Below are 12,961 nucleotides of genomic sequence, written 5' to 3'. Positions count from 1 at the left end.
TTGGGGAGCTGTGGCCCACGCTGCTGTACTAGTACATTTACAGTGTCACCCACCATTCAATGGGGACACGAAGGAACAGAGCAGAGCCCTAACCCACAAATGCTGGTCGACCACACATCCCAAGGAGATCTCCCAAAAGGAAGGGTCCTTGGTCAAGCTCCTGCTGCGTATTCAACCCTACCCAAGGGTTCCCCTCAGTGTCCGGGCCCAGGGTGGCAGCTGCGTCTTCACTTTCTGCCTCTTTGCAAGTCCTGGGAAGCCCTGATTCCAAGTGGCCCAGATTCTTCCCTGGGAGTGGGAAGGAGTACAGTCCTCTCTCCTCAAGTGGTCAGGATAGACAGCCATGGATTGAAAGCGAGGCTCAGTAGAGCCCTGTAGGGAGAGCTGAGTAAGCGGGTTCTCATCGGTGCCTGCCGATGGAGCACTGTGTCAAATACTCCAGCAGGTTCTCCGCTTTGTGGACACGTCGTTCTGCTTTGAATCCTCGAACCAGACATACTTGGACTCCTTTTTCTTTTTGAGCTGGACACAGGTGGGCACATATGTCTGCCTTTCATTCAGTGAGGGCAGGAAGCCCCTCCTGTCTGTCAAGAAAAGGAGGACATGTCTGAGATGGGTACCCAACACAGGAGTCAGCATCTAGGCCTGGGCCAGGTCTAGCACCAGACAAATGCCAGGTCAGCACCTTGCATCTAAGTCCTGCCACAGTGCTGCCAAAGAGGCTAGCTAGAGGGTAGTCCCTTCTCTGCCATCATGAGTTCTCAGAGCCTTCCTTGGGAGAACTCAGGAAGGCACCAGCATCCTGACTGGCCTAGTGGCAGCGGCCAGTTCTCCCACAGGCCTGCAGGCGATCCTGCAAACCAGCACGATGCTTTTAGCTCACACATGCCCTCACCCGTACTCGTCCATGCACATGCCCATACATCCCGAGCCATTAGAAGGCAGAGGTTAGAAAGCCAACGTGGTGACCCTGGGTGGGTGAGGGACCAGGTCTCCTAGGGTACAGCTGTAGTTGGCCAGCTGCTTTGCTGAAAACCATGACCGCCTGGTGAGGAACAGGGGCAGTCGTTGCCCAATAGGCTTTCCCTCTGCAAGAAAGTCCTCCTAGATGAAAACGACCCCATGATCACACAACTCGGGGACAAGTAGATTGATTGCCCTGAAAGTAAGACCTTAGTAACTAAACACTTCCCTTTTAGCCATCCCGAAAGGATGAGTGGGAGACTCATTTCCAGCACAGACCCACCTCTAAGTGCAGTCTGAAGTAGCACTGGAGCGAGCCAGCCAAAACGGCAGCCCTCGGAATGTGAAGAGCTGATCTAAGCCATCAGCCCAACCGCCCCGTCGTGATGAGTATTCTGAAGTGTGGATTTGAATGGGTTACGGGGACACGGTAGACTGTAGGATGAACTAGACTGTAGGATGAACCCCTTCCCTCAAAAACATCAAAACAAGGGGGAGGTGTGAATGTTTCACAACCGGCAACCTATCCAAGATTTCAGATGAACTAAACCCTGTGGCGGGGGATGGGGGAGCACTGACAGTAAACAGAGCGGTGTGTCCGATGCAGACCTGTACCTGTGGTGGAAGCTAGGACTGGGCCCCCAAGTGACAGAACAGCACGGTGCCACAAGGTCCTGCTTCTCTGGAGAGCAAGAAAGCATATGCTGCTCCCCAGGGCCCCCCCCCCCCCACAAAGAGTCAGTGGCTGGTGATAGTATATAATGAGCAAATGCAAAAGCCCTGGAGGGGTCACGCACAGAGAAGCAGCAAGATCCTCACAAAGAAAGAGAAGTCAAGAAACACTAGTGCGGCAAGCTGAGATTTGTAAAACCACAACCTGGCAAAAACCAGTTTACCCTGAGAACCATACCACGAGCAAACTAAAATTGTAAGTGCTCATAGAGAAAGGGGGGAACAGAGGCTATCGGGTTAGGACAAGCCTTTTGTGGGTGTTCACAAAACATGAATTAGAGAAACGCCAGAAGAAGAAGAAAGCTTACTTAAAGACATAATAGCTCAGAGTTATCCAAATCTTGGTAGGTTATCCAGAGTTGTGAAGCTGAAAGGACTCCAAGCAAGATGAACCTGAAGATGGATGCCTGAGACATAAGCAAATTAAAAGTCAGAGATAGGGACTTCTAAAGGCGGTAGGAAATCTGCCACATACAAGGGAGCGCGCGTGTGTGTGTGTGTCAGAACTTTCAGCAGAAACTCTGCAGGCCAGAAGGGAATGAAATGATGAAACCAAAGTTTTGAAAGAAAAACTAACTTCCAACCAAGAACACTGTACCTAGAAAAGCTACCACCTAGAAACGAATGCAAAATAAAGATATTCTCAGACATAAACTAACTGAGAAATTCCCAGGTGTCATGTTTATGCTTGCCTAATGAGAAATGCCAATGGGAACCCTTCATATTGACCTGATAGCAACCAACACTGTGCAAGCATGAAGCTATGCTGCTCTAGTGAAGAAAGTCCACTGCTGAGCTCAAACCATTGATAATGCTAGTGTTTCACCTGGAGTAAAAACAGACAAAATGCATTTTTAAAAATGTAGCTGCAATGGTTTGTTAATGGATATGCAATATAAAAAGACTAGCATAAATTGGGGTGGGGAATAACAATATAATTTTTGCAACTAAGAAATTACTATCAACTTAAAATGGAATATGAGGCTCAGGGAACATTGTAGAACAGAGAGGAGAAAGATTTTCAGGGCCAGGGGACCTGGACATGTGCTGTACCACAGTGCCTTCTAGACATGCCAGGGAAGCTGCACCATGACATCCCAAAAATACGGTCACTGAAACAAGACCTGCACAATGACAATACCAGTTGGCATGCCAACATGGATGGTGGAAATCTCACAAGGTCCCACCCCTAGATTAAGAACTAGAGGCAATTAATAGCCCCGAGAAAGGGAATAGGTTATCCAACCCCACGTGGTCAGTCCAAAATGCGTGTATGTATGCACAACACTAAATGAACTAAGGTTGTATGTTATACACGTACATGTGTATATGTCTGTCTGTGGAACAATAATAAAGACATCATGAAATTGAGATGGAGTGGAAGGACATGAAAGGAGTTAGAAGAGGGAGAGGCTAGGATAGAAATGATGCAAATGCGGTGTTCAGGTATGAGCCACAAAATAATTACACAAAATTTTTAACTTTACTTGGGACTTTGGAGGCAAAGGTCAGAGGACCAGGAATTCTGAAGCCAGCATAGGGACCACAGCAAGACCTCTGAGGTTGGGCCAGAAGGATCCAGCTATACATTATATATGAAATTCATTCATATATTGTGATGTCTTGAACGACATCACACCTACAGGCTCATATGTTGAATGTCTGGTCCCTAGCTGGTGGGGCTGTTTGGGAAGGATTAGGAGGTGTAACCTTGTTAGCAGAGGTGTGTCACTGGGGCCCTCTGAGGTTTGACTCTTTCCTCTGCTTAGCGCTTGTGGATCATATGTAAGCTCTCAGTTACTGCTCCAGCACCATGCCTGCCTGCCACCATGATCCCTGCCATGATGGTCATGGACTCTCACTCTGAAACTATGAGTCGCCATAAATATTTTTTTCTACAAGTTCCTTTGATCACGGTGTTTTTTCATAACAACAGAAAGGTTACTAAGTCAGCCACTGGGCTGAATGAGAAGGGATTTAAAAATATATCCTATGTGAACAGTAACTAAAAGGCCACGGAAGTGTCTCTATCAACCAGACAAAACAGATTGCCAGTCCAAATCACAAGGTCACCATGTGATCATAAAGAAGGCAGTTCATTGATCAGATAAAGCAATTATAAATAAATGTGTGCCTAACACCAGTGCACTGAACATACAAAGCAAACGCTGACACATCTGAAGGGAATGTAAACAGTAACTTCAGCATCCCATAATATTTGGTGATGAGTGTATAATCCAGACAGAAAATAACAAGGGAGCAACAAACTTGAAAAATACTAAAGATAGAGTGTGCTAGCATATACACAGATAATTTCATCCACCGCAGAGTGCCTGTGTGTCTCAGGAACATGGACATCTCCAGGGCAGATCACATGATCAAAATCTTACCAATATCTTTCCTAACCACAGTGTTATGAAACTAGGTATCAACAATCTGAGGAACTTAGACCAAGTCCCACAGGTCTGTGGGAATAAGTAACATACTCCTCCATAACCAGAAAGTCAAAAAGGAAATTCAAAAGGAAGTTAAAAGCTATCTTGAGGCAAATGAAAAGGTGGAAGCACTCACGGAGTGCACCAAAGCAGTTCTTTGAGAAGAGTCTGCAGTGGCAAGCATCCATAAAATAGAACCCAGCCAACCTAACTTCACTCGAGGGACAAAAAGGGACAAGCTATACATAAAACAAATAAAATAGTCACGATCCAAGCAGAAATCAAATGAAATAGAAACTATAAAAAAAACCAAAAGATTAATGACACCTCGTTATCTGAAGTGATAAAACTGTCAAATCTTTAGCTAAACTGAAAAAAAAATCTCAAAATTATTCATGAAGAGGAGTCATTACAACATGCTATGGGAATAGAAAGGATCATAAAAGATCACTGTAATAATTTTATACCCACACATTAGAAAACCTGGAAGAAATGGAGAATGTCCTAGAAATATACAACTTATGTAGGCTAAATTATGAAGAAACAGAGTTTGAACAAACATAACAAACATGAAGATACTAAATCAGCAATAACAGGCAAACCCCATATGAAAGCCCAGGACAAGGGGACTTTGCGGGTGAATTCTACAAAGCATTTAAAGGAGGATTAAATTTCACAGAAAACAGAACAGGAGGTGATAGGAAGTCTTATAGACTCATTTTATAGGGCAGTGATCTCCCTCACACCAAATTCAGAAAGGGGACAATAAGAAAAACCACCTTCCCTGTGAACTTTGTCACAGTCAGCGCCACCAGTACATTGAAGGGATCATGCATGTGACCCAGGGCCACCTCCCTGGGCTGCAGAGAGCTTAAGCATATGCAAATCAATGTGCTGCATTAGTCACAGAATAAAGGACAAAAGCCACCCAGTAATCACAATATAAGTTAAAAAAATAACTTCTGACAAAACTTAACATATTTTTATGGTTAAAGAATAAAATTAGGGGGGCTGGAGAGATGGCTCAGTGGTTAAGAGCATTGCCTGCTCTTCCAAAGGTCCTGAGTTCAATTCCCGGCAACCACATGGTGGCTCACAACCATCTGTAATGAGGTCTGGTGCCCTCTTCTGGCCTGCAGACATACACACAGACAGAATATTAAATAAATAAATGTTAAAAAAAAAAAAAGAATAAAATTAGGCTATTATGACGACTGTATTTTAGTATATGATAGAGTATTTTCCTTAATTTGCCAGATATAAATGGACTAAATATTGCAACTATAATTCTTGCTTGATAACTGTTGTATGTAATCTTGCTATGTTAAAGTTAAAACCTTCCTTTTTATTTAGACAGAAAAGGGAGGTGATGTGGGATTCCCCTCTGTGTGCTGTAAATATGTTTTATTACCGTTGATTAATAAAGAAGCTTCTTTGGGCCTATGGCAGGGCAAAAATAGAGCAAGGTGGGAATTCCAAGCAGAGATAGAGGAAAAAGAAGGTGGAGTCAGACACCATGTAGCTGCTAAAGGAGTAAGTCCAAAACTTTACTGGTAAACCACGAGACTCGTGGTAAAATATAAAATAATAGAAATGGGTTAATTTAAGATGTAAGAGTTAGGGGGCTGGAGAGATGGCTCAGAGGTTAAGAGCACTGCCTGCTCTTCCAAAGGTCCTGAGTTCAATTCCCGGCAACTACATGGTGGCTCACAACCATCTGGAATGAGGTCTGGTACCCTCTTCTGGCCTGCGGTCATACACACAGACAGAATATTGTATACATAATAAATAAATAAATATTTTTAAAAAAAGATGTAAGAGTTAACAAAAAACCTGAGCTAGTAGGCCAAGCAATGTTGCTATTAATATAGTTTTTGTGTAATTATTTCAGGTCTGGGTGGCCAGGAAATGAACAAGTAGCCTCTGTCAACAAATGTGTATGCGTGTGTATGTATATATATAATTGCTTAGAAGTCCTAGACAGCAAAAGACAAGAAAAAGAAAATAAAGGGCCGCAGTTCTGAAATAACATTATCTTCACTGGCAGACAAAAACGTGTATTTCTCTGCAGAATTACACTGAACTCTGATAGCTAACAAGAAGTCTCAGCCCAGTACCAAGATGCAGAACTGACATAAAGTCCATGCGTAAAAACAATGAGTCATCTGAAAAGAAACTAAGGGGCCAGGGGAGGTGGTGCATACATCTTCAATCCCAGCACTCAGGAGGCTGAGGCAGGGGGATAGAGTTCAAGGTCAGACTAGGCTACATAGCCAGACTCTGTCTAGGGATACTGCACAGAAGTAGTGCTGGTCTCACGTATGCAAAGCTCTGTGTTTGCTTCTCAGAGCCAAGAAGAAAAGTAGGGTGGATGGGACAGGGAAGGCGCGAGAGAAGAAAAGGAGCTAAGGGCACAATCTCATCTATAATAACATGAAAATTAAAATACTTATAAATATATCTAAGGAGGTGAAAAACTATAAGCTAGGAATCAGAAAATATTGACAAACCAGTTTAAAAAGTCATAAGTAAATAAGAAAATATACCATAATCTGGATTGGGAAAAATAATACTGCTGGAATGCGTGATACCATCCAAAAGAATCTACAGACCAAAATCCCAATAATATCTTTCATAGGGCAATCCTAAAATTCATATGTAAGCACAAAAGACTGTGAGAACCAAAGCTGTGTCTGAGGAAGACCCAAGACTATGAAGGTGCGGAGGTGTCCCGTTTTCTATTCAAAACTGCCAACAAAACTAATGGAAACAGTAGCAGGAGCCAGGTAAGAATGGACATGGGTAAGAATACAGGAAGTCCAGGAATTAGTGAAACAGCTACTCAACAAGACCAGTAGAAGTAGAACACAGTGGAGAAATGATACCCTCCCAAGCAGTGTAGTCTGAAGAGACTTCCTGGCTTCAGTCAGGGTAAAACAGGGAACTGGATGTCCTTCCCAGGTTTCAAGGGAACAAACTATCAAGGGAAGAAGCCACAGCCCTGGCCTCAGTTACACTGCCTGTAGCCCAGACCCTTCTTCTAGCTACCTGTTTCTTCCTCTCCAGAGAACACAGAGGTTCCCAAACTTCTGCACGGAACCCTTGCGCCCATGTTCTAGGCTTCCATCTCCATCACGACCCAAGCTACTCTTCGTTGTTGCCATCTGAGACCCTCTCAGGGCCATCCACAGCTCTTTTGCCTTTCCTCCCAAGCCCTGGATGGTCACCTAGCCTTGGACCCTGGCAGCAGTCCACTCTCCCAAAAGGTCAGATGTCAGAGGGAGTTGAGAAGAGGTGCCCATTCTTGCTGGTCTACAGCCAAACTCTCACTCCATGCCCCAGACTCTTCCCTTTCTTGCTGCCCCCCATTGACTTCTTAGTCTCTATGGAGCCAAACTCCATCTGTGTCCATAGCCTGTCAGGTCTTGCCTCCTTCAGAGACCCCCGGGTACCTCTTGTCCCTATCCTGCTTACTAGCCAGGTTTGTCACATCCATCACTTCCTGACTCTTTCCCCTACAACTCTGTCCTTGTTTCCTGCACTGAGTCTGTGCTCTAAAGGTACAATCTGATCACTTGCCTCACCCCACATCTCACCGCCTTGACTCCTTGCTTCGGCACCGTTCCCTGGGGGCCTTTGAGGGCCCAGACAGAAAGGACAGGGCAGCTGAGTCTAGCTCAAAAGGAGAACCCAAAATTCCAGGTGAGCACTGAGAAGGGGATTCTGGGAGGGGGGGAACAGAGGTGGAGATACTGTGTCCCACAGATATTGTCACCTCGAGGATGGCCTAAGAACCCCCCTGGGGAGGGAGGTGGCCTCCAGAAAAAGGGGTTCTCTTCCCTCCCAAGGTGCCTGGGCCTCGACAACTCTCACCAGTCTCTGCCCTTTGTCCCCCTCATCCCGCCAGCTGATCCCACATGCTTCGAGAACAGGAGCACACGGGCTGCGGCAGAGTGGCAACCACTCGGACATGAGCTGTGTCCTTTCCACATTCAAGTGCCCAGCAGTGCCTGGCAACCATCGGGACAGCTCGGAGGCAGAGATTCAGCTCCACTCTGCTAGAAGAATCCTCGACAGCTTCCCTGACTTTGGGGCACAAGATGGAGGCATGTGTCCTCTGTATGCAGGCTGGACTCTAAACTGAATCCTAAGCCCACTGGGGTCCCCCAGGATGTGCAGGTCCAGGGCAGCTGTGATTTCCCTAGGGCTGCCTGCCTGAGGGGGTTACTTTTGGGAGGTGCCAACGCCAGAACAAGAGAAGGAGTGCATCTCCCAACAGGGACGGAAGTTAGATTCAAGGTGGAGGCTTGGCAGCTGAGCAGCCAGGGCATAAGTAGATAGAGAGTGTCAGAGAGAAAACAAAGCAGCTGTTGGGGTTTGCGGCATCTCCTTCCCCTACTGTCCCACCCCTGCCATAGGACAGCACAGAAGGCTTACCCAGTGGTCTCGATACTATGCAGGAGGTCCCTGAGATAGAAAAGGTTCTGGTGGCAGGAGCCACAAGATGAATTCTGAGATGCTGGGACAAGTGCTTGGGCTTTCCCCTAGAGTGGGCTGGTTGAGGTTCTGGTAGACAGCAGGTATATGGTGGAGGAGGCCCCGCCCTCCATATGGCCATGTGCGGACCTCTCCTACTTCTTCCCTCCGTGTTCCCAGTGACCCCGCAGCTCTTACCCCACACCACCTGCCCCAGAATACCCACGATAGCCACAAACAGCACTAGGGCCAGCAGCCCTACTGAGGGTGAGGAGGAAAGAGATTCTGCTATGAATACCAGCTTTGAGTATCACCTCTCTTCCCTGCAGGCAGAAGCATCAGTGGCATGGGACATGACCACTTTAGAATTTCTTCCCTTTTCCTCCGCTCCCTGGCCTGATAGTTCAGGCCTCCGACTGCTCTGGAGTACAAGCCAGCTGGCTCCGTGAGAAAGATAACTGCTCCTCAGGAATTGCCAAGGCTCTAAGAAGACGGGGAGGGGCTGCTCCTGGGAAGAGCTTAGATACAATTCCCTCCTGGATTTCCAGCCCCAGCCCTCCCCTGGTATCTCTTCTTCTTCTTCTTCTTCTTCTTCTTCTTCTTCTTCTTCTTCCTCTTCCTCTTCCTCTTCCTCCTCCTCCTCCTCATCCTCCTCCTCCTCCTCCTCCTCCTCCTTCTTTTTCAAAACAAAGTTCCCTGCTAAGAGGGGCTTTTCTCGAGTTACAGGACAGCCAGGACTGTTTCACAGAGTAACCTCTCTCTCGGAAAAAAAAAAATAGAGGGGCTTTTCTAGACCATATGCCCAGGGCGACAAGACTCCTCCTGGCTTTAATGAGCGACCCCATCCATGTATGCATTGCCCTACCTACCCCCTCTCACTCGATCCTTCTTTCCACCAATATACAGACATGTAGCTGGAATGTGGGAAACTGAGGCACAGGGACCAAGCTACCATGTCCCGTGACCTAAAAGGTGCCAGCTCACAACAGAGTTGATCCAGAAGAGGCAATGCATCTCTGAGCCTGTGGCTAGCAGTAGCAGGAAAGACGCAGACAAGGACCCAGCAAAAGCCACCCAGGGGAGGTGGACACAGCAGGGAGCCACAAGGGGCCAGCAAGTCTGGGGGTGGGGCTAAAGATAGGCATTGCTGCAGTGGCAGGGAGACCCCAGAGCAGTAAGGCCAGGAGGGGACAGAGAAGCCAGGAACATTGTGCAGGATAATCAGGATGGGAGGGACAGGGCTCCACTGGGCTTTGCTTTTAAGGGCAAGGATAAGCTGACTTCAACAGGTAAGATGTGATACGAAAGCCAGAGAGGAGCCATCATCGAATCCCACGCGAAGAAAATGACGGAAGTGCAGCCTCACATTGAACCCCGAGGTCTTAGTACTTCCAGGTTCCCCACTGTCTCTCACGAAACCAGCCAACTGCAAACTTCCAGCAAGATAACTGAGCTCGACAAGCAAATCCGCAATCATATCTAAAAGGGCTTCAGGGAGATGTGAGTGGGTTGGTTTGTCCAGCAGACAAGAAAAGGTGTCACAGCCCTGCAGGCTGAGGCCACAGGCTTAGGAGTCACCTGCAGTTCACAGGGAGAGACATGACTGCCGGTCACCACTGGCCATCTTAGGGAAGACCCAGGACCTTTCAGTTCCAGGCAGACAATGAAACCACAGGTTGACTGGTGACATACTAAAATAGCTATGGACAGCAGAAATAAGTCACCCCTGTTTACAGCCTCATCAACCGACAGCTCCCTCAGCCTCAGGGACGGAGAGATCTGAGAACTTTGATGTGGTACAGCTCAGGCTGCAAGAAGCCACTTTACAGGTGAGGCAGAAAAAGGAGTCCCCATGCCACCGAGTTCTCCGCACCAGAGGTGTGAGGAAGATGAAAGAACATAAATTTCACACCAACACGAACAGATGTCACACACGATCAGTCTGAGGCACCCACCTCTCTTAGACCGACATAACCTCCGAGAGCACACTTCAGAACACATGGAAGCTTCCTGGAAACCAATGGAAGGGATAAAACCCCAATGAGTGTGTGCATGTGGGTGTGTGACCCTCTGTAGACTGAAGGACAAAATGGCCTGAGTTATAATCTGTTACTCCAGCCAGCCTCCACGACTAATTGAGAAATTATGGAACAAGTGCACTAGAAAGTAAGCTTTAGGCCACAGTAACCATCATACTGTTCAAGGCAGAACTTGAGAGGTGTGTGTGTGTGTGCATGGCATCTTGGAGGGCTGTGTGCAGCCACAGATTAAATATATTCCCCAAATTGTTCAGAATGGGCCCTAAGATTAATATGGTTGTCACTAGTATCTCCTTTAAAACAATTAGGGGTGGCTGGAAAATTGGCTCAGCAGTTAAGAGCCGATTTTCTGCTCTTCCAGAGGACCCAGGTTCAACACCCAGCAGCCACAGGGTAGCCCACAACCATCTGCAATGCCCTCTTCTGGCCTCTGCAGTCATCAGCCGGGCATTTATATACATAAATTCATGCAGGCAAAGCATTCATTCAAGATAAAACGAAAACAATTAGCACATATTTTAGGTAAAACATGGTAGGGCTTTCACTTGGAGAAAATGTTGTAGAAAAAAATACAAATAAAAGGTGTGCATGGCCTTGTTTGAAACAGAGGAATGCCCTTACTTTTAGGTATGCGTGTGTGTGTGTCCCTGGCTAGTCCCTGCATTCCCTGCATGTCTGGAGACCCTTGCTGGTATCAGGGTAACTGTCATTTGCATTTGCTTGCTCTTGCTTTCCATAAGTAGCGTGGAAGCTCCTTCCTTGCTAATGGACTGGAAGTGGGATGCTCATGCACACCCGCTGCTGACATGGGCACCAGCACCCCAACCGGGAAGGCCCACTCTAGAACAAGGAGCTGGGTCACCCATGGCAATAACCTATCAGTGCTAGGGGACAAAGCTCCAGTCCCTGCCTGTCAGGAGTCCCTCTTGGAAAGCTATTTGTGGCTGAGTTCCTCAAAGGAACAGCTTGTTCCTCTGGCTAGGGTCCTCCCCACCTACATGTGTAAGCCTTACCTGCCACCCCTATGAACCTCCCCCTTAGAGTAGAATTCAAAACCCAGGCACCAGAGACAGGCTGCCCAGCCGGTGTCTTCCCCAGTCCTCTCAGGCTCTGTAGCTCCCTTTCCACCTCTTCTCCAGTCCTGTGCTCTCTGCCCCACTTCCTCCCCCAAGCACCCCTAGGCCTGTCTACCTTCAGGCAAGTGGCTACAGTCCTGCCTGCCTGCCCTCTTTGTCACCCTAAAAGTGGAACTGATTCTCCGGGGCAGACTTGCCAGCCTTGGCCACACTGCCTTGCTCTGGTCCTGTCCTTCTACCCTCATCAGTCCCTGTGACTTCCACTGTGGCTGCAGGACAAGCTGAGCAAATGGCAGACATGCAACTAACGCACCAGGAGAGTACCCTGGACCCCATAGGGAGTTGGAGTCCCTGGAAGGGACCTAGACAGCAGAGAACGGTTCTTTGGGACCGGGGGATGCCTCCAACTGGGAGAGCCAGTGCCGGCATGAGCCAGGAGCTGTCACTGTCTTGCAGTCAGCTCTCCAGCAGAGTCTTTACCCCTGATCTGCACAGCACAGGCCTTATGAGAGACTATCAGGGTAGTCATAACCGGCATGGACAGAGATTCTGAGACTTGGTCCAGGACACAGACTTGAGAATACACCATAGGTTACTTTATTGCCGGGTTCGGAGGACAAAGACTGTTGTGACATGCAGCTCCGGTAGCACACACACTTCTTGCATGAGGCCACCACAGGGTACAACCCTGGGCTCCTCCCCAGGCTCAGCACCAAGCGCTGTCCCCTCATGGGGATTCTGTCACCCTCCAAATCGAGTGGTCCAAATGGGGCACTGGATGGATAAGAGGAGGCACAGGGAGGGGTATGGAGAGCCAACTGTTGGGCCTGAGCAAGAGACTCAAGGGGTAGATGAATCTGGAGTGTCCCTAAGGAGGCCAGGCCCTGGAGCAATGACCACTACGCCTTGCTTCCTAGACCAAAATGTTTCTCTCCCTGAGCCGCCCCCTCTCTATGGGTTACCCGTGAGTGAGCCCCCTACCTCACTCAGTTACGGCCTGTAATCAACTTCTCTATACTTTGTCCAGTAAGTGCTTGTAAGTGCTGCCTGCAACAATAGGAAGGGCTGGCTATGGTCACCCTTCAAAGACAACTGCCTGCAAGATCTGCAAGGCAAAAGCTATTACCAAATTCTAGGTAAATCCCACTTAGGGTTTTATAGAGGAGTAGCCCAGCCACTTGGCAGGTGCCAAGTCCAGGACAGTGGATAATGTCCCCTAAAATGCCAGTATTAGAATATA

At 47.7% G+C, this 12,961-nt stretch overlaps 1 protein-coding gene across 1 annotated transcript in view; it reads right to left on the bottom strand.

The window, feature by feature from the left end:
* Nucleotides 1-12,448: 12,448 nt before the first annotated feature.
* The window catches only part of LOC121433448 (ankyrin repeat and MYND domain-containing protein 1-like), a 32,698-nt gene continuing 32,185 nt past the window's right edge, over nucleotides 12,449-12,961 (bottom strand). Inside the window, exon 17 of the mRNA XM_041631871.1 lies at nucleotides 12,449-12,495. Within this exon, the coding sequence (XP_041487805.1) occupies nucleotides 12,449-12,495 (47 nt within the window). The remainder of the gene's footprint in view (nucleotides 12,496-12,961) is intronic.

Source organism: Microtus oregoni, unplaced genomic scaffold (assembly GCF_018167655.1).
Source record: "Microtus oregoni isolate MIOR12 unplaced genomic scaffold, Mior012 000038F_ref0000394, whole genome shotgun sequence".
Classification (NCBI taxonomy): Eukaryota; Metazoa; Chordata; class Mammalia; order Rodentia; family Cricetidae; genus Microtus; species Microtus oregoni.
The sequence above is the reverse complement of the archived record's forward strand: the minus strand, read 5'-3'. Positions and strand labels throughout refer to the sequence as shown.